Source organism: Uloborus diversus, unplaced genomic scaffold (assembly GCF_026930045.1).
Source record: "Uloborus diversus isolate 005 unplaced genomic scaffold, Udiv.v.3.1 scaffold_553, whole genome shotgun sequence".
Taxonomy (NCBI): Eukaryota; Metazoa; Arthropoda; class Arachnida; order Araneae; family Uloboridae; genus Uloborus; species Uloborus diversus.
This window is the reverse complement of record NW_026558740.1, coordinates 67,295-90,343: the sequence shown is the minus strand read 5'-3', so window position 1 is coordinate 90,343 and position 23,049 is coordinate 67,295. Positions and strand designations below refer to the sequence as shown.

The window sequence follows — 23,049 nt, the reverse complement described above, 5'->3', positions numbered from 1 at the left end:
GCTGGGCGGCCTCCAACTTCATCGCATACACAACAGCAGAGTTCAGGTCTTTGACATCCGCCATCCGTAGAGCTTTCTGGATTTCCGGATCTCGAACCCCGTCGATGTAGTAGTTGAGTGCCAGGTTGTCCCGAACATCCGCAGGACAGTCGCAAAAAGCAAGATGAGACAGTCTCTCGACGTCCGCCGCTAGCTCTTGCAGGGTTTCCCCGGTTTTCTGGAAACGGGACTTCAACTGGAGTCGGCTGAAATCTTTCTGGCACTTCTCACCGAAGCGAAGCTCCAACGCAGCCGTGAGGGCGGCGAAATCCTGTCGCTGGCTGTCTGGAAGAGTCTGAAGAATGTCCGCTGCGTCACCTCTCAAGGATGCTGCAAGATGGCAGGCCATGGTAGCAGAGTCCCATCCGTTCGCTTCCGCCACTATCATGAATTGAGTTTTGTAAACCTGCCACGAAGTTTTCCCATCAAATGTGGCAAGTTTAATGGACGGTCGAGCAACCGATATGGGAGCGCCAAACTGCACAGAACTGCTTTCCGCGGTCGCCAATCTCCTTTCCACGTCCTTAATTATTTCTTCCTTAAATGAAGTCAATTTCTTGTCTTCTTCTTCCAACTTATTTTCCATATTGGCGATGCGCTCTTCCACAGTATCAAATTTTTCTTCCAGGGCATCGACTTTATCTCCCATGGCGGTTAGTTGATTCTCCATCATGGTTTTCATCGACGTTAGGTCACTTTTCATTTCATCGTGACTTGTAGTGATTTTAGCAGTTAAATCACTATTTAACAGTTCTTGGTTAGTCGCTAATTCATTTTTCAATTGTTCTTGATTAGCCGCAATGTCATTTTTTAATTGTTCCTGATTTGCAGTAAAACTTGCAGTCAAATCACTTTTCACAGAGGTGATTGCGTCAAGAAGTTGTTTTAATTGTTCATCCATTGCGCGAGTAATCACCATAAAAACAAAGTCCAAATTTAAAAAGTCTTTATGAAAATAATGTCCAAAGTCACACTTACTCCAAGAAAGTCCAGAAGTAGCCCCACGTTGGGCGCTAATTGTAACGGATTCGGTGCGACTTCCACTTTCTTGAAATGAAAACACAGTTCTTGATAAAAACACAGGAAATTTATTTACACTATGTACAGGAAAGATCGTCAACAACTGCTAAATTATTCATCAGCAATTAAGCAATTATCACACAACACCGTAAACTCAACGTTTACACACGTATTTACTTCCAAATACGAAAACAACACAGCGAAATGCCTCGCTATAAACAGAGCAAAAATCCTCTCAGTTCGAAATATCAAACGAAACTGACTGTTTATCCATCGCTAACGGCTTAAATACACCGAAAAGAAATTTCTCAAATATTCCACACGCTTCTGTAAAGTAGTAGACCGTTATCGATGAAAAGAAAGAAAATAGGGGTCGTATACTTTAGCCGAATGAAAAAGGGATTGTATATTCATTACGGGAAACTATTTGCAGGTTACGTTCCTACAATAATTACTATTTACAGAATTTGTAACATTATATATATATATATATATATATATATATATATATATATATATATATATATATATATAACTATATATATATAATGTATACATACAGGGTGTTCCGTTTTAACGTGCAAGACCTTTATTTTTGCAACTGTTAGTCCTAGATGTATACTTCCAATTGCAAAAGTGTTCAAAATCAGATGCAGAGTTAAGATATTGAAAGTTTGAAGCAATAAAAAAATGCATCAAAAAATACAAAATTTAACTTTTTATATGGGCTAGGTCCCCTCTTGATATTAAAGTTCAAAGTTTTAAGGGTCCGTACAGAAGATGAGATTGGAACTTAATGCCCTTTCAGAAGAATGACAGGTCATCAAAGTAAGAAAAAGAAGGTACTTATATTTTTCATTGCTATTCAAAAATAAATGCAAATGTTATGTGGTGATACGCAAAAGCACGCTACAAAACCTTGAAGATTTTGAAAAAACACACTCTATGCACACATATAATTTTAAACACTTGTTAACTGCTATATTTCCTCCCAAAAGATATTATTGACGGCGAGTAAAAAGTGGTGTAAGTCACAAAACGCTGCATTTCATATCTCGGTGAATATTGGTCATACTAATTTCAAACTTTTTGTGTTGGAATTATTTTTCAATTTCTTAAATATAAGTTAAAGGACCTGGGGTCGGTTAAAAAGTTAAATTTTGTATTTTTTGGCTTATTTTTATTTTTACTTCAAACTTTCAATATCTTAACTCTGCATAAGATTTTGAACATTTTTGCAATTGGAAGTATACATCTGGGACTAATGGTTGCGAAAATAAAGGTCCTGCAGGTTAAAACGGAACACCCTGGATGTATATATATATATATATATATGTATACATACACACAGACAACGAACAACGGTAGCTAATATATATATATACATACATATAATTAAAGATACCCTGTTTAGACCCCTTTAGTGACCGTTCTACACATCAGATTTCGATGAAACTTGGAATATAGATTATATAGACCATGGGGAGCAGGATTATACAATAAAAAAAAATAGTTCAAAAATCTACCACCAGGGCAGAAAAGGGGGCATGTATCAAATAAAACGGAAACAGTGTCACAAAATCGATTTTATTTACAGGATTGGGTCAATGTGCATTCCATCTGTGTCAATCACGTGTTCAAAACGTGTTATAGCGTGAGCCATAGTTGCACGAAGGGTTGCCCTATCAATAGCATGCACATGGCTCCTTGCTATCCTTTAATTCAGGCACCGTCCGTATGCTTTCGCCATAGAGCCGATCTTTTTCAAGTATTGCCTTGACATGGGCCCTTTCCGTATGCCTTTCAATCTTCCATACTCATGCAGTGCGGCAGGAAGATTACTATCCTTCTGATAGAAGACCTTGATCAGTAAGGCTCGCTCTTTCTTTTCCAAAGTCATCGTGATGAAGATGAGTGAACTTCTGCCTTTTTATAGCTCATTTAATTTGCATAATGCATCGGTGGTTGTTACCAGATGTTTTACATGTGTAGAGCTTCCCCTATTGTCGATTTTTGAACTTTTTTTTATTGTATAATCCTGCTCCCCATGGTCTATATAATCTATATTCCACAAGTTTCATCGCAATCCGATGTGTAGAACAGTTACTAAAGGGGTCTAAACAGGGTAACTTTATTTATAACCACCCTGTATATATATATATATATATATAATGGCAATAAACAGTAAACAATACAAAAAGCAGGGGGAAGGAATAATATAGGAGGAATTTTTTGAACACTATTTCTTTGATTGAAAATCAATTTTAATCTAATACACATTGACCATTATTATTGAGGACATTTTGCCATTTTTCGGGTAGCTTCATAATTCGGTCAGTGTATAATTTCTGTGGTTTACCAGCAAAAAACTTGACCAAGTGAATATTGAGTTTCTTGAGTAGCCTCTTCATTTCAGATGATTCCAAACTGTTACGTGGTTAATTTTAAGTGCTTCCAATATCTCCTGACAGTTTGCGTGTCCGTTCTGCTCAACCAGAGATGAAAAATTTCATCGGCTTTTTCGGTGACTGGCCGACCAGAGCGAGGAGCATCTTTGGCATTGAAATTTCCAGAACGAAATCAAGCAAACCACTTGAGTCCGGTGCTTACTCACTGCATTCTCACTGAACACTTCATATAATTTTTTGGTATGTTTTTGGAGCATCTGTACTTTTTTTGAAGTAAAAAAGCATCACAAATAGAATTTTTTCAGAAATTTCACTCATTTTCAAATTATTGTAGCTTTTTACACTATTGGCAAACTACTTAAATGTGTTCATTAACAGGTAGCCTGACATGTTACCTTTCAAACAAAATCTGACAGTATCAAATTAGTGTTACCTAATAGATAGATTTCACTGCTCTGTCTAGGGACAGGAAAGTGCGAGGATTTTTCAATTGACTCAATATATATGTTGCGGGGGTCAGAATTATGACACAGAAAATTGCACAGTATAAAATAAATTTCTGAAATATTGCAGTGAAATTTATACAAACTCCCGATCATCCACAGAATAGAGTGGCATGATAATCGTGGATTATCCAAATAGGTAAGAATAGATACTACTGTGCACAAATTCTAAGAAATATGAACACTCATACATAGGTTTAAATTACAGATAAAAACATTGCTACATTGCACCTACTAACATTGAATATAAAAAATATACATACGTAAAAGCTGAAAATGAACAATAACACAATCTTAAGTTAAAAGAACATTTAATGATCGCTGAAAAAAAAAATTATTGTGAAAAGACATGCCTATAATCTGAAGCAAGGAGAATCTGACCGCATTTAATCCGGAGTTTACTGTATATATATTTAGTGTCGCAAAAAAACATGAAAGTCAAGTTTTCAAGTCGCACCCCCTCTTATATTTTTCCTTTCATGTCAAAACAATTATTAAAAAAATTTCATATAATTTGGACAACAGCATCTCATGCCAACTTCCATCTGAAAGTGATTCGGCACCTGTCTACAAAAAAGAAACTTGTTTTGGAAATTCATAAACTGAATTCTTTAACATAATTTAAATGTTATTAGTTAAATAAGGGATATAACTAAAGAATAGTGGTAATCTAATAATAAAAACTAACCATTTAATTTATTTTCATTATTTTTATATATTCTCCCACATTTCAAAAATAGCTGCTAATAGAAGAACTTGCAGAAGGGGACTAACACATTCTGAGAATTTTATGAGCACTTATTTACATACAAACCCTACTACATAAAAACCATAGCATATGAGTATGTTTGCTTTTAAGCATATTATAGCATTTAAATTATACTCTAAAAGTATAGAGAAGAAAATTCAAAAATAATACAGTAGAAGACCGTCATAACACCGACCTATATAACGCAATTCCCTATAAACAACACTACTTTTCAAAAGTGAACAATAGATTTTGAAGTTAAAAAACTTCCTCTGTTTTATCTTGAAAACATAAAAATTGTTAGGCAAATTAAATTTTAAAAGTTTTTTATCTTTCCATCTTAATTCGAAGTTTTAAAATGAAAATTAGAGTTCACAATAAAAAGAAACTATCAGATGGTTCTTGAAAATGCAGCTGTTATTCAAACCAAGAAGCTAGCAGAAGTGCAGGATAGTTCACTTTCTTATGATTGTGAAACATATTTACTTATGAATGACAAATTGTAATATTTGTGCTTAATACTCATTGCAGATAAAACTCATTATGAAGTGCTAATATATAGATATATTCTGAATATTAGTTTTAAAATTTGTGAAATGATCTATATAATGCAAAAACCTGAATAACGCAGAGGCTCTGGTCCCAAGGTGTGCGTTATAACGATCTTCTACTGTAACTATACTTTTGAAGCAAATAAAATCAAAGCATACCTTTTTTGATATCTTGATGAAAGGATCCTGGTTGAAACTCTTCATCAGAATGAGTTGAAATAGATTTCTGCATGTGACAAAACTTTTGATGATAACAAGCTAGTTTACTTTTGTCTACCATGTGTATTGAAGTAAAACCTTCTGTTAATGGCAAAAATTTAGGTTTCCATACCGAATGAGCTTTGTGAAAAGTAAATTCTTTAAAAGACCCAGAATGATATGCTTCTAATGGATGCATTAAGTGTGGTAAAGGTGGACGTTGAAACCAATTTTTACATTGCAACTGTGTCAAATGTGCCATATAACAAGACATTAATAATGGAGACTCAATGATTGGTTTATCCATCTGATTGTGAAGATCTACTAAAGCTATATCTTCTTGAGATGACATTGCAGATAAAAAGGATGTGCTTGAAATAGAATTAGTATCTGATGGTTCATGATGATTGCTACAAGATGGTGTTCGTTGTAAGGTAGTAATGTGCAATTCACTGTCACTTGATTGCTGTGAAGGAGTTTCTTCTATGTCATGAAGGGATCTCCTAGCTGTAGAAACTTTTCTATCAACAGAATTTGTGCCATTTTTCAAAATATGTCTTTTTTCTTCCTCAACCTGAGTTTCATCAGAGGTAGTATCAGTAGTTTCCACAGATGACATGGCATCTTCATCAGCAGAGAAGAAACTCTCAGTTGAATGAGTTGACTCTGTGGATGCAGCTCTTCTAACTGATCTGGGAGAAAAGCTTCGAGCAGCAATGCTAGCCAGGGAATTTCGAGAGCCACTATTTTCACCTCTGCCATTTAGGCCCATGTTGAGTGAAACCCGAGAGCTGTATCGATTTTGAGGCAATCCAGGACTAATATTTCCTTCTCTGATTAACGAAGCATGACTAATGCAAGTATCAAAGGCATTTTTCCATTCTTCATTTTTCATGTGAAACTTCCTTTCATGTTTTCCTGGTATAGGAGCCGATTGGGCCATAGAAATTTGCAGAGATGACAAAACAGAAGAACTAGATGGCATTGACATGTGAGTTGGACTACTAAATTGCCTTTTTATAACATGAGTAGCTCTTGGCTCCCTCACAAAGACAGGCAGATTTGTTTCACAGGTATGCTTATTTTCTGTACAAGTTTCCAAATGTGATTTGCTTTGACATAAAAACGTAACTTTTTCATCCAAACAACTCTCTGAGAAGGCACCTTGTCCTTTTGGTATATAAAGAGAATCATTATCTAACACTTTAAATGCAGCATTTTCATGAATTTTATTGATAGCATGAGCACTGGTATTTTCAGTAGCATTAAATGATTTTTCAGAATGACATGGACTATAATGAGAGCCATGTACTTGGAGGTTGTCTGGAATATCAAATACAAATTGTCCTTTATGCAATATACTCTCACCATAACCTACATAATTTTCAGAACTAATATGGCACTTAGCTGACACTGGTCCAATATCTTCAAAGTGATTTGTTACAGCAAAAAAATGAACTCCATTTCTATTACTTCCAAAAAAAGTACATCCTCCAACACATCCACATTTGCCACAGACTAAATGACTCTCCGGCAAAACATTACTGGGCCATAGAAACCAAAGTTTTTTCTTCTTAGCATCATGAGTTTTCAAAAATTTCTCTTGCTGAAGACCTTCATCTTTATTCATAAGTGAAGATGCAGCATCCACATGAACAGGCCCAAAACTAAACCCTCCAACTTCAAGCCATACCTCTGTTGAACTTTGTTGTAAATTTTGACCATGATTAACTATACTGTATGCTGATGAACATACCAGATTCGAACTAATTTTTGCATATTGTTTGAACTGTATATGTTGAAGAAGTATGCTTAAACCAGACACTATGTCCCCTCCATGAAGATTACACGTTGCCAAACGCAAGGGATAAATCTAAAGAGGAAAATGTCTTTAAGAATGTTTTTTAATTGCATACAAATCATTGTAATCAACGTTTTGCAAGGATGTGGGAGGCACAACAACAAGAATATGTATAAAATGTTGCATATGATTCTGCAAAAAATATATTGCATTACCCCACATTAAAATTAGAGGTTCACCATGTTTTCAATAACCCTTGTATGGTCTTTTCTGGCATACCAAAAAAAAGGAGGCTAGAAAAATATTTTTAATTTAATGTAACAAACATATATTTAGCATAAAAATAGTGTGATTTATATATGTTATCTTATTTTACTGATAAACGGATTAATTTTGTTAATATATTTATTAACAAAAATATTCTTATTATTCTGATAAGAAAAATCATTGATTAAGAATAATTTTATAAAATAATAAATTGAAATGAAGCAAACATTTATAGTTACAGAATTAAAATATTCTACATAAAGAATTTAACACAGCTATTCAATGATTAAAAAAAAAAAATCTTTCTAGTAAAAATTTAAACTAATATATAACAAAATATAGCAAAAATTAATCACAATTGCTATGACCCCTTCATAGGCAACCATTTTCTTGGAATACATATATAATTAAATCTATACAATAAATGACTTCTATTAATAACAAACAAATATTAGTTTTATCTCGCTTCCTGTTTAAATTTCATATTTGTATTTTTGACTAAATAAATAAATTTTACTTTTTTTTTCTTTTGAAAAGAAGCCAGAAAATTCGAATTTCTGGCATGCTGATCAATCTCACTTTTTTCTGGCATGCTGGCTAATGTAGGGTAGTATGGTAAATAATGGTTCGTATAATTTTTTAATTTAATTTAACAGAAAGTTTTATATTTTTCATATATCTTTGTAACTATAGACAAAATGTATGAAAGTGATAAAAAAACTGAAAGTGTTAATTTTAAATAAAGCTTATAAATAAAAATATTTCATTTTCTAAAATACATGGTGGCTTAGAGATAAACAGTGGATAAGGATTTTGACATTTATTGCAAAAAAGCATCAATTGATTTAAAAGCTCAGTATCATATGCGTACAATTTAATACCTTTGTTTAAAGCACAATAAATTTGGAATTAAATATAAAAGAATAGTTTTAACTAGAAATTCACTCAGGGGTGTGCACAGAAATTTTGTGGTGCATCACAAATGACTTACAAGCCCCCCTTCATATTGCTTACCGTTATGTCCTACGTAGATTTCACCCCTCTCCCCCCTTTTTTTCAAAATTTCAGGCCCCCTTCAGGCTTGGGCCCAGGCCAAAAGGTGACACTCCCCCCCCCCTCCCCTGTGCATGTGCCAAAGTTCAATACATATAAACTCCACATTGACAAAAGTAAATATCACAACTAGTACCTGTATTTCAAGGGCAGTACAGCTTTCAACAACACAAATATCCAAAGAATCAATAGACAGCCTGGTCATTCTATATTTTATATCATCTGGACTTGGACAAGACAGAAGTGCAGTTGAATGCGAGCACAATGACTGAGGCACATCATGTTGACACATTTTGAAAGCATGGGGAGGTTCAAATTCACAGTCAGCCTGCTGAACTTGAAATGCAAATAACTCTAACCCTGTAACAATGTGGTACATCTGGGAGGGTACCACATCACATGATTAAATAGACATTGTACAATATTAAACAGACAAATACAGAAAGAAGGAAAACAATTCACAAGCTTTTATGTTATTATCCTAAAAACACCCCTTAGATATTAAAGAAAAAATATTATTTATGCACTTATTGAAATTAATTCAAGAATGCAAATGTAAACAGTTGTTGAGATTTATTTATAATAAAGTCATTTATGAAGGGTAAAATCTTAGGACTAAAATATGTTTTATAAAACTACGCTTTAACAGTTTTTTAAATTTGAAATTGTTCAAACATGTGCAGCTTCCCCCAAACAGAATATTTTCTGGGAAAAGCAAATTATATAGCATACCTGAGGCACACTTAATCTTCCGGTAACATCTCCCACTAGAACTTCTACAAGCCAAGCATATTCTAAAGTTTCACTGTCATATGGTCTGTCAACACCAGAAAACATTGCATGACCTCTAACCTATGAAACAAAAAAATAAAATAAAAAATAACCCATGAGAAACATGAAAAACAACCCATTACATGAAAGCAAATAATGTTGTTTAACTATGTCATTTCACATAGGAAAGCCAAACATATAAATTTCAAGCAAAATATTGCTTCTGATAATGGAACCACTGCATATTTTAAAATTAATAAGAGATCAACCAATATTTATAGTTTTTATTCAAGGATTTTTCACATTATCTTAAGAAAGAAAGCAAGTATATATTCAAGAAATAGGGTCTGGTGGGGTAAAGTGGTCATAAAATCGTAGGTTTTCAACTTAGGTGAATAATAAATGCAACAAATTCTTTAAAAACTTCAACTTTTTTTGTTGTTATTTTACATTGCATTATTAAAGAACATGGTACATTAAATTTTAGGAAGAAAAATATAGATTTTATTAGTTTTATAGAACTTTCTTTTCCCTATGTTTTTATGACCACTTTACCCCATGGGGTGGGGGAAAGTGGTCATAGCATGGGGTAAAGTGGTCATAGTTAAAAATAGATGCAAAACCATTATAAAGAACCATAATACTTGTATATTTCAGTTGTTTTTATAGTTACAAGTATATTCACGAGTTAATGCGTGTATACACGAATATATACGTGTCGTGTTATACACGAGTAAACACGTTCCTATATGAGTATATACACGTATAAATCAGATACATGCATGCACGTGCCTACTCAATTATATACGTGTATATACGAGTATATAAGCATGTATACGTGATTACCTACAGGAGGGGATACGTGTCTACATGAATACGTAGGTGTCACATGTACATACGGGCCACGTATATGTACGTGTCACGTGTATATACGAGTATATACGCATATAAACGAACATCATATGCGCGTATGCACTTGTATCTCGAGAAAATACGTGCATACTTGAGTATATATGTGTATAGTAGACGTATATACGCAAATGTAAGTGTACATACATACATACATATACGGGTATACACGAGTTAATTCGTTGATACATCCAGTGCGTCTTTATGTACGTGTCTACTCACGTATATATAATATGGAAGCACGAGTATATACGCATGTATACGTGTAAACACGATTATATAGCTGTATAGACGTATATTCATACATTTACGTGTATACACCAGTTTATGTATGTATACACGAGAATACACGCTTATATACATGTCGGCTTACAGAGTGAATCTAAGCTCTTGGACAAAAATCAAAGGAGTGTGAGAGGGGAAGATAAGAAGCAAAGAATCATAAGGAAGTTATAATCACTGACGCGCTACATGCACACAAAGCCAGAAACTGATGGATGCAAAGCAGGGCACAAATTTGTTGCACAAAGGTGATTTTACCTAACATTTTAGTTTTTAAGAAATATTTAGAGCAGTTGTTGAAAGTTTCGGTCTGTAGTAGCTCTAATACACGCATCGCAACAAAGGCGCAGTGGCTGATGAAAGTTTTTCAAAAGTCTCGTTATTGCAACAGAGAGGGATCTGTGAATGACGCATGTATTACAGCTGAAGGCCGCAAATTTCATCAATCGCTTTAAAACTTTCTTAAGTCCTAAAATGTTGTGTAAAATTGTATTTGTGTAACATATATATATATATAAATTTTTGACTTCTTTTGCATCCATCAATTTCTCACTTTGCATGCATGCAGCGCGTCAGCATTGTGTTTGTGACCATATGTTACTTATTGATTCTAACTTCTTATCCTCTCCTCTAACACCTTTTAATAATTTGCTCAAGAATGTAAACTCACTCTGTATACTTTTATATCATATGCTTGTATGTAAGTGTCTACTCGAGTACGTACGCGTATAGACGTGTCTACCTGAGCATACAAGTGTTATTATGTATACGAGTTTACGAGTATAAGTGAGCATATACGTGTATAGTAGAATGTATGGCTGTATGGATAAAAAATACTTGCAGATACCCATGTACGTATTTATTGGCGCATTTATTTGAATACGTCTATGTACATGTCTACACGAGTATATATGCGTATATATACGCATATACTCGTATATTTAACCCCGTTTACTGTAAAAACAATACATATTAAGTAAAATTAATATTTAATTTGTATCTGCCTTATATCTAAAGATTAAGTGACATTAGAAGAACAATATTCGTTAAGCCTAATATTATGACCACTTTACCCCATCTTACTTAAATTGTTCTAAAAAATTATCTAAAATAGATTCAGCTAACTGCTAATGAGTAAGAGTTCTTGAGACATGTAGGAAGCTTCCTGTACAGTCAATCTGTTCCTAATTCTAACAAACAAAATTTCTCAATGATGTTAAAATAGGTGTTTAGATTTTAAAATTTTTCATGTTCACGCAAAATATTTTTTTTACCGAATAAAATTTTGCCAGTTGTAAAATTTTGTATTCAAAATGTAGTTTCTAACTGCCTTACTCTAAAATAAAATTTTCACATTCATTCAAACATTTATTTCCAAGCTATAGCCATTTATTTGACGAATGACCACTTTACCCCATTGACCACTTTCCCCCACCAGACCCTACACATGACAAAACTATACTTTCTTTACCAATTAAAAAAGTTCATACTAATGATCTAAAGAACATCAAATTATTTAACTAATAATTCAGTGAACAAAATTTAAAAAAAAGAAACAGACACACTAAATTTTTCGTGGGGAAAAACCCACTTTTTTTGTTACAAAAGTAGTTGACCATTCTGATTTTCTAGAGTGAATTTTTTTTTACATCCTCTCCAATACTTTTAATTTTTTGAAATACGAAGTGCCTAAGACCCATGAAACAAAATTCCGAATGAATTGATATTTTGCAATGATACCTTAGGTTATGTTTTAGCTTTTAATGTCATGTTAAAGGCAATTAAGTTTTGTTTTATTTTCTTTTTACTTCCTTTTATAAAAAAGGAAGCATTGTATTCACGAAAAAAATTTCACTCAAAAATAGACTTTAATTTCCCTTTTACTCACATCTGAATAAATATTGAGTTTTTTTCCGACTCGAGCAGATGTGGATAAGTGCCTAAGAACGTACAGACATGCGAAATATCCGTAATGACGATTCCTAAGTTAATTACAATGAATTTTCTTGAGACGTCTGTATGTATGTATATATATATATATATATATATATATATATATATATATATATATATATATATATATATGTGTGTGTGTGTGCGTATGTATGTCACATAACTTAAGAACGGCATGTCCTAGAAAGTTCAAATTTGGTACGTAGACTCCTAGTGGGGTCTAGTTGTGAACCTCCCCTTTTGGTTGCATTTTGGTGTTTTTAAAGGGGTCTTTTGGCCCTTTTTAGCGGGAAATCATTGATAATTTCGATGTAAACTCAAGTGGTGTTATAATTTGTCGGACACTTGGCAATATATCGGCAGTCTTTTGGTCGCCAAGTTTTGTCGCCAACTTGGCGATTTTTATTTTTTTTAATTTTAAATCTGTTTCAATTTGGCCACTGTTGGTGAAATTTAGAGAGTAAACTATTGAATCACATTAAAATTGCTAGTAACGGGGAAATGACATTAAGTTGGAGTAAAAGGAAGTCATGTGATGCACACATCAGCTCGTTATAGATTAAACACTGAGAACTGCAGGAGGTGCTTTTCAATACAACATTTTAAATCTTTGTCTTTTCCTGTGTTAAACTTTTATTTCATTTGGAAACATTTCAGCGGACCATGTATTTTTCCCCACTTACTGTAATTTTTAAAGTGCCAACTTGATTATTTTTTTTAATTATAAAGGTAGTAGGCGCCGCTTAATGTGATCACGGTTAACTTTATCATTCGCTTAATGATATCAGAATCATGAAATCCCGGAACATTTGTATATTAAAACATGTTTAAGGGGAGTCAGTACCCCCTATACCGTCAATGTTAATTTGCACAGGTTCATGTACCTTTTTCTGAAAATCTATTTAAGATACATTAATGAAATTCTTTCTGTACCTTAAGTATACTGTTTTCTCTATACTGCAGTAACATTTTACAGAAAGGAAGCTTAGTTTTTTTAAAAAAAATTCAAATGCATAAGTCACTGTATTTTTTTCAATAAATGCGATTTTGTAACACAAAATCAGCTCTATAAAAAAATATTTTTGGAATATGAGAAAGATTTTACTTCAGTATATGCAATTAGATATATGGAATAGGTGGCAAAAATTTCAAAGCCTAGCACAACTTAGTTTCTGAGAGAAAGGAACATTTAGTTTCAAAAATACCATTTCCAGATATTGCAATTTAAAGGGGAAAATCATACCTTATCAACATGCGTTTAAATTTTTTTAACGCTTCTAATATGAGCACGATCAAGAAATTTGTATCATTAAAAAGGTATTGAAATGGAGTTTCAAAACATATAAAAAAAATCAAGAAATCAAATTTTTAAAGTATTTAGGGTACTGACTCCCCTTAAAAAGTTGGATATTGCAATCAGAGTGTCTTCGTTTATTGTTATCACCTTTTTATAAACTTTTAATATTTTCCCTCTTTTTGCTCCCCAATCAAAAGAAATACAAAGGCAAACCATGAGAAGTAGCTTCCAGAAAAACAAGTTCCCTTTTTATCGGTAAAGCAGAATTTTTCTCCCTGCTCAGTTACACTAAAAACTTCACTCTAAACGGTCAAACATTTTAGCCATGGAAAAAAAAGTGCTGAGTCAAAGAAATGCTGTAGAAGAAGTAAACATTTCTCAGCCATTACTTCGTAAGTTACTAAAAAATTGTGACAAGATTGAAATCAAAATGAAGCTAAATGAAAATTTAAATAACAACCAAAACCATGCTGGAGAAGATGGTGAAGTAGAATCTGCTTTGAAATTGTGGTATATGAATGTCAGGGAAAAACATGCACGAGTAAAAGGTTCGTTAACGCAACAATAAGCAGATCTTGCTTTTAAAAGTGTAAAAAAGAAATTTGTAGCATCAAACTAATGGTTGAATCGATGGAAAAAAAGAGCTATTCAATTCTGCTAATCTAGTAATTTATAATTTAAAACTGCGTTTAGTTGAGTTATTGTAGTTTCAATTTGCAGTTGTATGAATAAATGCATCTTAATTGAAAAAATCATCATTGTGTGCACCCTGGATTATTTTCGGTTATTGTTATTAGACTGTATTTGTCCCAAAGTGTGCATCATATTAAGCGGCGCCTACAGTATATATGCATAGTACCTCTATGAAATTCTTATATTTATTTAGTTATTTACTCTTTGAGACAGGCTTGTTTTTAGTTTTCACAATGTACTGAATATTGTTTTTCTTAAAGAAACGTTTGAAACATACATTCTTACAGTCCCTAGATACATTTAATAATAGAGATTCTCAGAAATTCCTATATAATATTTCAGGATAGCATTTTCTTTTTAACATTTACAGAAAACAAAACCTTTTTGTCATTTTCATTTCTTAGCTACTTTTAATTTTTTTAATCACTTAAAAGCTTTTATTTATTTATTTTTTAACATTATTAAAAAACATTGGAAACTTTAAAAAAGAAACTGGGAGTATAGCACACCTCACACACCCTCTTTCTGAAAACGCCTGTATGCTTATGACAGCCCTGCATTTGTTTTTGAATTTTTGACTTCAATTTATGTCTCCACTCTATACGTTAATCTATCTCCTGCTGATGCTGATATTTTATTTACAAAGTTTGTTAAGTTATGAAAGATTCTTCTATTGATTCATGCTTATAACGCATTTAAACACACAAATGTGTTAAACGCATACGGACACACACACAAACTCAGTGGTCGAAAAATTAGAGACAACCCCGGTGGAGAAGTAAACCAACCGCCAGTGACGTAGAGCAATGGCACGACAGAAAAGTGGGTATATGAGGAAGGCCTAGCTTCAGACTATGTAGTTAGCATGAAATTTCCAAGTGCAATCGGTAAGACAAAAGATTTAAACGAGTTTGAAAGAGGCATGATTGTTGGTGCGAGAAGAGCTGGCGCGAGCATGTCGGAAATGATCATGCTTTTAAGATTTTCACGTCCAACAATATCTCGGGTGTTTTTGAGAGTGGCAATTAAGCATAAGAACTTACAGCACTAAGGACAATTCAGGTCATAAAAGGCTGGTGAACGGAAGAGGTGAAAGACGAGCGGCACGCATCATCCACAGCAACCGACGGACAGAAACATGGCAAATTACAGCGACATTCAATGCAGGTGCATCGCAAAACATATCCCAACACACAACATGACATTAGTTGCAAAGGATGGGCTTTAGAAGCTGGAGACCAGCACGAACGCCTTTGGTTTCACAGACCAACCGGCAGTGACGCCTCCTGTGGGCCCAGGAATGCAGGAATTGAGGAATGGAAATAGGTAACTTGGTCCGATGAATCCTGTTTCCTGCTCCATCATGCAGATGGCAGGATCAGAGTATGGCGCAAACAGCATGAGTTCATAGACTCCTCCTGCCAAATGACAACTCTTCAGGCTGATGGCGTGGAAAAATGGTGTGGGAAATGTTTTCCTGGTCTACATTGGGTCTTTTGATATCTGTGGACACATCTATGAACAGCACGGGCGGATCCAGAAATTTTTGTAAGGGGGGTCAAATTTCAAAGGCCAATGTTATACATCCTATGCAAAAAATATTAGTTAAGCACGGATGCCTCCCATCCAAGGGTGATGTGCCCCCCCCCCTCACCCCCGCTCAATTGGAAGCACAACCTTTTCAAATATCCCTCCTTTAAATTTTTAATGGCGCAACCTGCTCTATGGATCATATTCCCTGAAGTTTTCAGCAAAACTCAACTGCCCTTTTCTTTAGGCAGACAGACTGGTTATATTACCGTAGGCTTTGAAATATATGAAACCACAGCTATAGACTATAGTTGGAAAAAGTTTAATATTGATTCCATGAACTAATTTTCCGGATTTAAATAAAAAGCTGAAGTTTTATAATAGTCGTAAAAAAAATCTTGTAACAGGGGGGTCAGCTGACCCTTTGACCCTCCCCTGAATCCGCCCTTGATGAACAGCACAGAGTACCTCTGCGTAGTTGCTGATCATGTGCACTCATTTATGGCTATAATGCTCCCTGATGGAGATGGTCGCTTTCAACAAGATAATGCATCCTGCCACTGTGCCTGGTCTCCCAGTGGATCAAGGAACATCAATTAGAGTTTCACCTGCTTCTCTGGTCTGCTCAGTTTCCTGATTTAAATCCTATAGAGAGCATTTGTAGGACCATCCCACAAGACCCAGAGGGTGTCCTGCAGTATTTTCGGCCAAATTCGCTCCAATTGTCGAATGAGGTTATCGGCATTCCTTGCCAGATACAATCACCATCCCATCATATCCCAGACATGCTAGATGGGAAAGAGATCTGGCAGGCCACGGAAGAGTTTGACAAGCTTGCAGACAGTTCATTGCAACACGTGCCATATGTTATCTGACATTGTCCTGCTGAAAACCAGCTGAGGGTACTGCAAAAGGAACGGCAGCAAAACAGGTCTTAGGATGTCATCGACGTACCACTCTACAGTAAGTGAGTGTACCTCTAATTGCGACCAAAAGTGTCCAGTTATCAAAGGAAATGACACCCCAGACCATAATGCCTTGTTGAGGGAAAGTGTGATGTGCAAAAGTGAAACCAGGATCCCTCCTCTGCCCAGGGTGTCTCCGAACACGTGTTCGATGATCGTCATGACACAGTTGGAAGTGGGATTCGTCGCTAGACTGTACGTCCCCAGTCGGCACCATTCCAACCTGATCCAGCCATGCACCATTGTAATCTGGCTTGGCAGTGTGTAGGAGTCAGCGGTAGGTGGCGTAACGGTCGGCGCGAGCGTAGATTTCGTTGTCCCAACCATCTGTAAATGGTCATGATGGACACTGGTGTTTGGGTTGAACGTCTGATGGTTCATAGAGATCAAGAAAGCGCTGTGACAGTTGATCGGACAATCACTCTGTCATCATGATCTGTTGTGACCCTAGGTTGACTGCTACCATCCTGATGCTGAACTCTGCCATTTTCCACCCATCCTAGCCAGCATCTTCAAATCACCACATCGCTTCAACTCAAATGACAAGCAATTCTCTGATTTGACCAACCGGCCTCTTTCAATCCAATGATATGACGTCTTTTAAACTCCCACAGTTTCTCCTAATGAGCACAAACCATGCGGCAAGGCATTTTTAAGTTGTTGAAAGGTAATCTGAATCGCAATCAAACCGAAAGTTTTAACAACTGTTGAAGAACTGCTCTTTATATACATCTGCTGGATGCGCAGTTTCGATGTGCTGGAGATCAAACCATTTATTCATTGGACACCAAATTTTAATCATTTGCATATCTGGTCAAAACACTCATGCATGCAAAATTTCAAAGCAATCAGATCATTGCTTCTTGGGGTGTCGATTTTTTTGTTATAGAGTGTATATCGGTTGGGCCCACATTCCTCCGCAGTAATGTCAGTGACATGTGGAGTCCATGCCACGAAGAATAGCGGATGTTATCAAAGCTAAAGGTCCACCAACATGTTATTAGATGGGTGTCTCTAGTTTTTTGGCCACTGAGTGTATATATATACAATCAACTCACACTACAATGCGATTTGACTAGGAGAAATGGCTTTAACGTGAGTTTTTCATGAAAAATGAATAAAAGAGCCAACACGAATTTCTCGGCCTCTACATGAAAAATGTCCCGAAGCAAATCGGGCAAAGGTGGGTAAGTATCGGATTCATTATTGTCGACTAAATATTGGTTTGGCGAATGAACTAGCATCTCTTTAGTATCACAGGCAGCAGAAGTTCCCATATTCTACTAGCCAAAATATCACTTCGTTAGTGTATATAAATACCCAGTCTGCATTTTTCAAATTTTTTTTTCATTCTAAATATGAAATTCGATGAAATATAATGGCACCTAAGCGTGATATTTCATCTAAAGTTTGAAGATGAAAAGAAAAAGAAAGTTTCTGTCTGCCAATTAAAGAAAGGATCAAGATTCTGGATATGCTTTAACAACTAAAAATCGCGTCGAAGGTAGCATGGAAATCAGGTATGGATAAATTTTTCATATGATCAAATAAAAGTCAAGAATAGGCAATCCGTAAAAGTTCAGACCTTAATTTTAATATTGAAGTTGTAAACATTATGAAAATGAAAGTTGCTCTTTTATTGTGGATTAAAGAGTTCAGGAAAAGGGGGTGTTACCATAGACAAAAATGTTTTAAAAGAAAAGGTGAAGTAACTGTATTTAAAAATACATTAGAATAAGTTATAAATATTATTACTCTATCTACTGTACAATACTTTTACAGTACAGCATTTTATTATTACTGTACCTACTGAACTGTTTTATTTTAGGTCTCTTCTTCTCATTGATCATTGATTCGGGCATTGTAACAGTATTTTATGTTAAATAAAATGGCTTTTGTTATATATACAGTAAACATTCAGAGCTATGTGTGACAATGTGTAGTATGTACAGTTAAAAAGTAGTTCAAAACAGTTTGAGCGGTGTTTACAAGAGTCTAAAATAATTGGGTACCTGTACAAAAAATTTGTACACATAACCTTTTCCACAAGCCTCTTGAGGTGGGTCTCTTATACAGTCCCATTGGAAAGGAAAGAAAAAAAAAAACCTTTTCCACAACGCGAAATTTCAACTTACGCGAGGGGTCTTGGAACAAATCCCTCGCGTAAGTCGAGACTTGACTGTACAGTAAACTCCTAAATATCCATGGAACTTTCACACTTAAAAAAAAGAACAAAAATCTACAATGACTAACTGAATGTAGATTAATGCAAATTGTTTTTAATAAGAGCAAAATCTATTTTTAGACCCATTTCTATTCCTTTTCCCTCCCTTCCAATGACATCAAACCTTTCAAGATCATCAAAATGTGATTTGTTCAAACCTGATTTTTAAATCTGGTTTTAGGAAAGGGGTAAGTAATAAAAATAAATTGATGCAGTGAGAAGCAAAGGGATGTAAGTTGCAAAATTAAAAATTTGGAGACAACAAGTAAAAATAGTAGGTGAATCTCTCCTTTGTCTTGGGGCAAGAGATAGTACTAGTATCCCTGGTAGGTGCAGCATGATTTAGAAAAACTTTTCAATGAAATCCTACCAAGGACCTTATCTCTAAACACATTTTACTCAAAACTTGAAACTGTCCGCTTACATCCCTTTGCTTCGAACTGCTTCTATGGTCCTTCCCATAAAAATTTCTGCATCTGCCACTACTCTAGCATGCCTGGCGCAAACCAGTTTTCAATAGAACCATGAGATATTTTATCCATCTTTTTATGCCATTTAATGTATCTGTTTCCTAGAAATATCAAACTATATCTTCCTGAAAATTCTTTCACAAATTAGACAACACATAGTTAAAGAAAAAGGTTTCCATCATGTTTTATTTTGATACCTTTTATGTCCGGTTGTACTAAGCGGAAACAGAGTCTTACCACTTTGGGGTTTTTAACAGTTAAAAACAAATATGCAAACACTTAGTTAGGAAAGCCTCAGGCATCAATAGATTGAAGACAAATGATATTTCCTTTTGCATACTTATAAAAAAAAAATATTTCCAAAGCATAAAAGAACTAACAAAAATACCTGAAGAGAAGATACAATCATGTGTCCATCCTTCAAATGAGAATCATATTCCGGTCTTTCTACATTGTCAACTGAACTTAAAATTAAAGGTGACAACAATAATTGCAAAACTGTCTCTTCATACGTCTTATGAACTTCAAACGCAAGTCTCTCCAAATACAAGCTTGGACAAGGAGGGTCATTATCACTGCAAGCCTGACTCAGAAAATAAAATAAGTAAAAATTTTTACAAAACAGCACAGGAAAATATTAAGGTTGAAATATTTGTTTAAGTTCAATTGATGACACAGTACAAATGAGAAAAGTAAAATATATATATATATATATATATATATATATATATATATATATATATATTAGGGTGATCCTTATCTATATGGGAAAGATTTTTTTTCGGAATTCAACAAGTAATGCCCCATAGTTTTGTGACACTACAATAAAAAGTAACCTGTGCAAAATTTGAACTCGATCGGTCAATAATAACACATGCCCCTAGGCCGTTGAACTTTAACACTTTTGATAATTTTCAAACAAATCTTCCGAGTTTTTACTTTAAACCCAGTACATCGTTTCTGATAGGTTTGCAAAATATTTTTACAGTGAGGTAGCACTAAAATTAATCTTTTTAATTATTTTATATCATATAAAGATTTTATGTTGAATAAGAATGAAATAATGCTTTAGAAACTTTCCTTAATCGTACGCTTTTCTCAATGTATCTCAATAGTGTGTATTTTTTTCCAATAGTTTTGGATGGTCTGTAAAATAATTGTTTTTCTGACTCATATTTGATAAATTAGTTGTGAAATTCTTCGATTAATTGTGCTCCTCTTTCAATTGTATCATTCACAATTTTCAGTATTTTAACAATTTCTCTTCACTTTAAAAAGCTTCCTTCATTTTCCTGTGAATCAGGATCAAATAGGAAAATATCTTTTAGTATTTGTAACGTATCAAACAGTTTTATTGACTCGTGATTGATTCTATAAAGAGGAAGACCTTTACTAAGAAAGTATTCCAAATCATCTACTGTTATCTGAAATTTGTTAAACAGTTATCAGACACGTCTTCCTTATCACAAGCATTTTTTGGACTAGTCTTTTCCTATCTTCAAAGTTAATTCCTTCATCCAATACAGACAAAGCTACTAGTTTACCCCTAAATACCATAAGTGATTTATGAATTTTCCAATCACTGCTTCTGCTGCATGTTTGTCGTCATTTTGTACGCTGCTAGTTTTTCAGACATATTATATTAGTCAAAGGAGCCTCGATTGGGTTTGTACGATTTCAAGTGCATGATGATGGCAATCCAAATGTAATATGTCACCGTTCAGTTTTTGCTCTAAAAAATTGCATGTACGATTTATGCGGTTGGTATTGCAAGTCGTTGTATCAAACACTACAGCTAGAACAGTTAGCAATAAAGAGCTACCATCTATATACAACTGAAGAAATATCTAAGGAATTCGGAGTAACTGTTCAATATTAGGACCTGAAACTATCACAGCAATCCTGTCGGCGTTCTTTTTCCAGTTACATCTGGATGTAGCTTTGTATCCCAGTGAATAACTACAAAATCTAAATTTAAATTCATGAAATTTAATTTTACCTCTCGAAGATTTTCTCTTGCTCTCTTAAGGAATGTACGACTGATATGAAGGTCATTTGGATTTAAATTCCAAATATTAAACAAATTATAAATATCTTTTCCTATTTAATAGCTATTTACAATTTTTTCTTTTTATCATCATTATTTTTATATAATGTGTTTAATGTTTGGAATTTGGCTTGCTTACTTTATATTTACTTGGCTTTTTAGTTTCGCTGCGTTGCGCATCTATGGGCTTTTGGTGTGGTCTTTTCAATATTTTTCACTTTTATTATCTATATATATATATATATATATATATATATAATAAAAGTGAAAAATAATGAAAAGACCACACCAAGAGCCCATAGATGCGCAATGCAGAATTAAAAGAATTTGCAATACCATTTCTGCATTTAAGCAAGAAATTTCAGTACTCAAAAACTTACTTTTTAATAATAACTTCCCTAAAAATCTAGTTAAAAACATTTACATAAGTATAGCCTTCGATGAACATTTCGCTTCCTTTGAAACTGTTTAACTGTGTAAATGTATGATACAACCGTGACAAACCATTTTTTATGAATCACCGGGGTGGATGAATTTTACACGTGCGAAACAGGCGACTCGGTATGTCTATGGACTGATTTCTGGATATGGTTTTATGTTTTTAATGTTTTGTTGACAAATGGAATGGTTTTTTTATTAGGTTGAACAATGGATTGGGTTGTGTTTATGTGGATTTCAAGGTAAGACAATTTTGTTATAGGCAGGTACTGTACCGTGGAAGGCTAATTATCAGAACTTGTTTTCCTAATTAGTCGAGGCGAAACCCCCCGCTTTTAGTTTTAGGTTTGAGCTCTAGTTTATTGTTTTTAGCTTAGCAAGTGGTGCTTTTGCCCATTGTTACTCTATATTGCATGTACTGGAGCTTAAACATTCTCTTCTAGTTCATAGTTAAAATTTTGGTCTTTTGACCATAATTAATGAATCCTCCACGGCTGATGAGCTCTGGATTCACTCTTTATCTATTCCTACCTAATAGCTGTTTGCATTTTTCCTTTTTATCATCATTTATTATTTATAATTTGTTTAATATTTGAAATTCTGATTGCTTAATTATATATATATATATATATATATATATATATATATATATATTAGGGTGTGTCTTATAATGCATTTTTTAAAAAAGTTTTGAATTTCTTATGGGGCACCCCTTTAATTGCTTAGTTTTGATGAAAAAATACACACATAAAAGTTTCATAGCATTTAAACATAATTTAGGGGGTGCTACCAGTGATTAAAATTACATTCATTGTGAAAAAAATGGTGTAAAAATCAACTCCCCAATATAGCTAGTCATATTTTTAATCAATATGAAATTAG

The 23,049-nt window shown here is 34.1% G+C and overlaps 1 protein-coding gene across 1 annotated transcript in view; it reads right to left on the bottom strand.

Moving 5' to 3' along the window:
• Positions 1 to 23,049, bottom strand: part of LOC129233623 (bridge-like lipid transfer protein family member 1) — a gene marked incomplete at both ends in the record, with an annotated part of 120,068 nt that overhangs the window by 34,447 nt on the left and 62,572 nt on the right. Inside the window, 4 exons of the mRNA XM_054867598.1 lie at positions 5,429 to 7,340; positions 8,725 to 8,967; positions 9,321 to 9,440; positions 20,071 to 20,265. Coding sequence (XP_054723573.1) covers positions 5,429 to 7,340; positions 8,725 to 8,967; positions 9,321 to 9,440; positions 20,071 to 20,265 — 2,470 coding nt within the window. The remainder of the gene's footprint in view (positions 1 to 5,428; positions 7,341 to 8,724; positions 8,968 to 9,320; positions 9,441 to 20,070; positions 20,266 to 23,049) is intronic.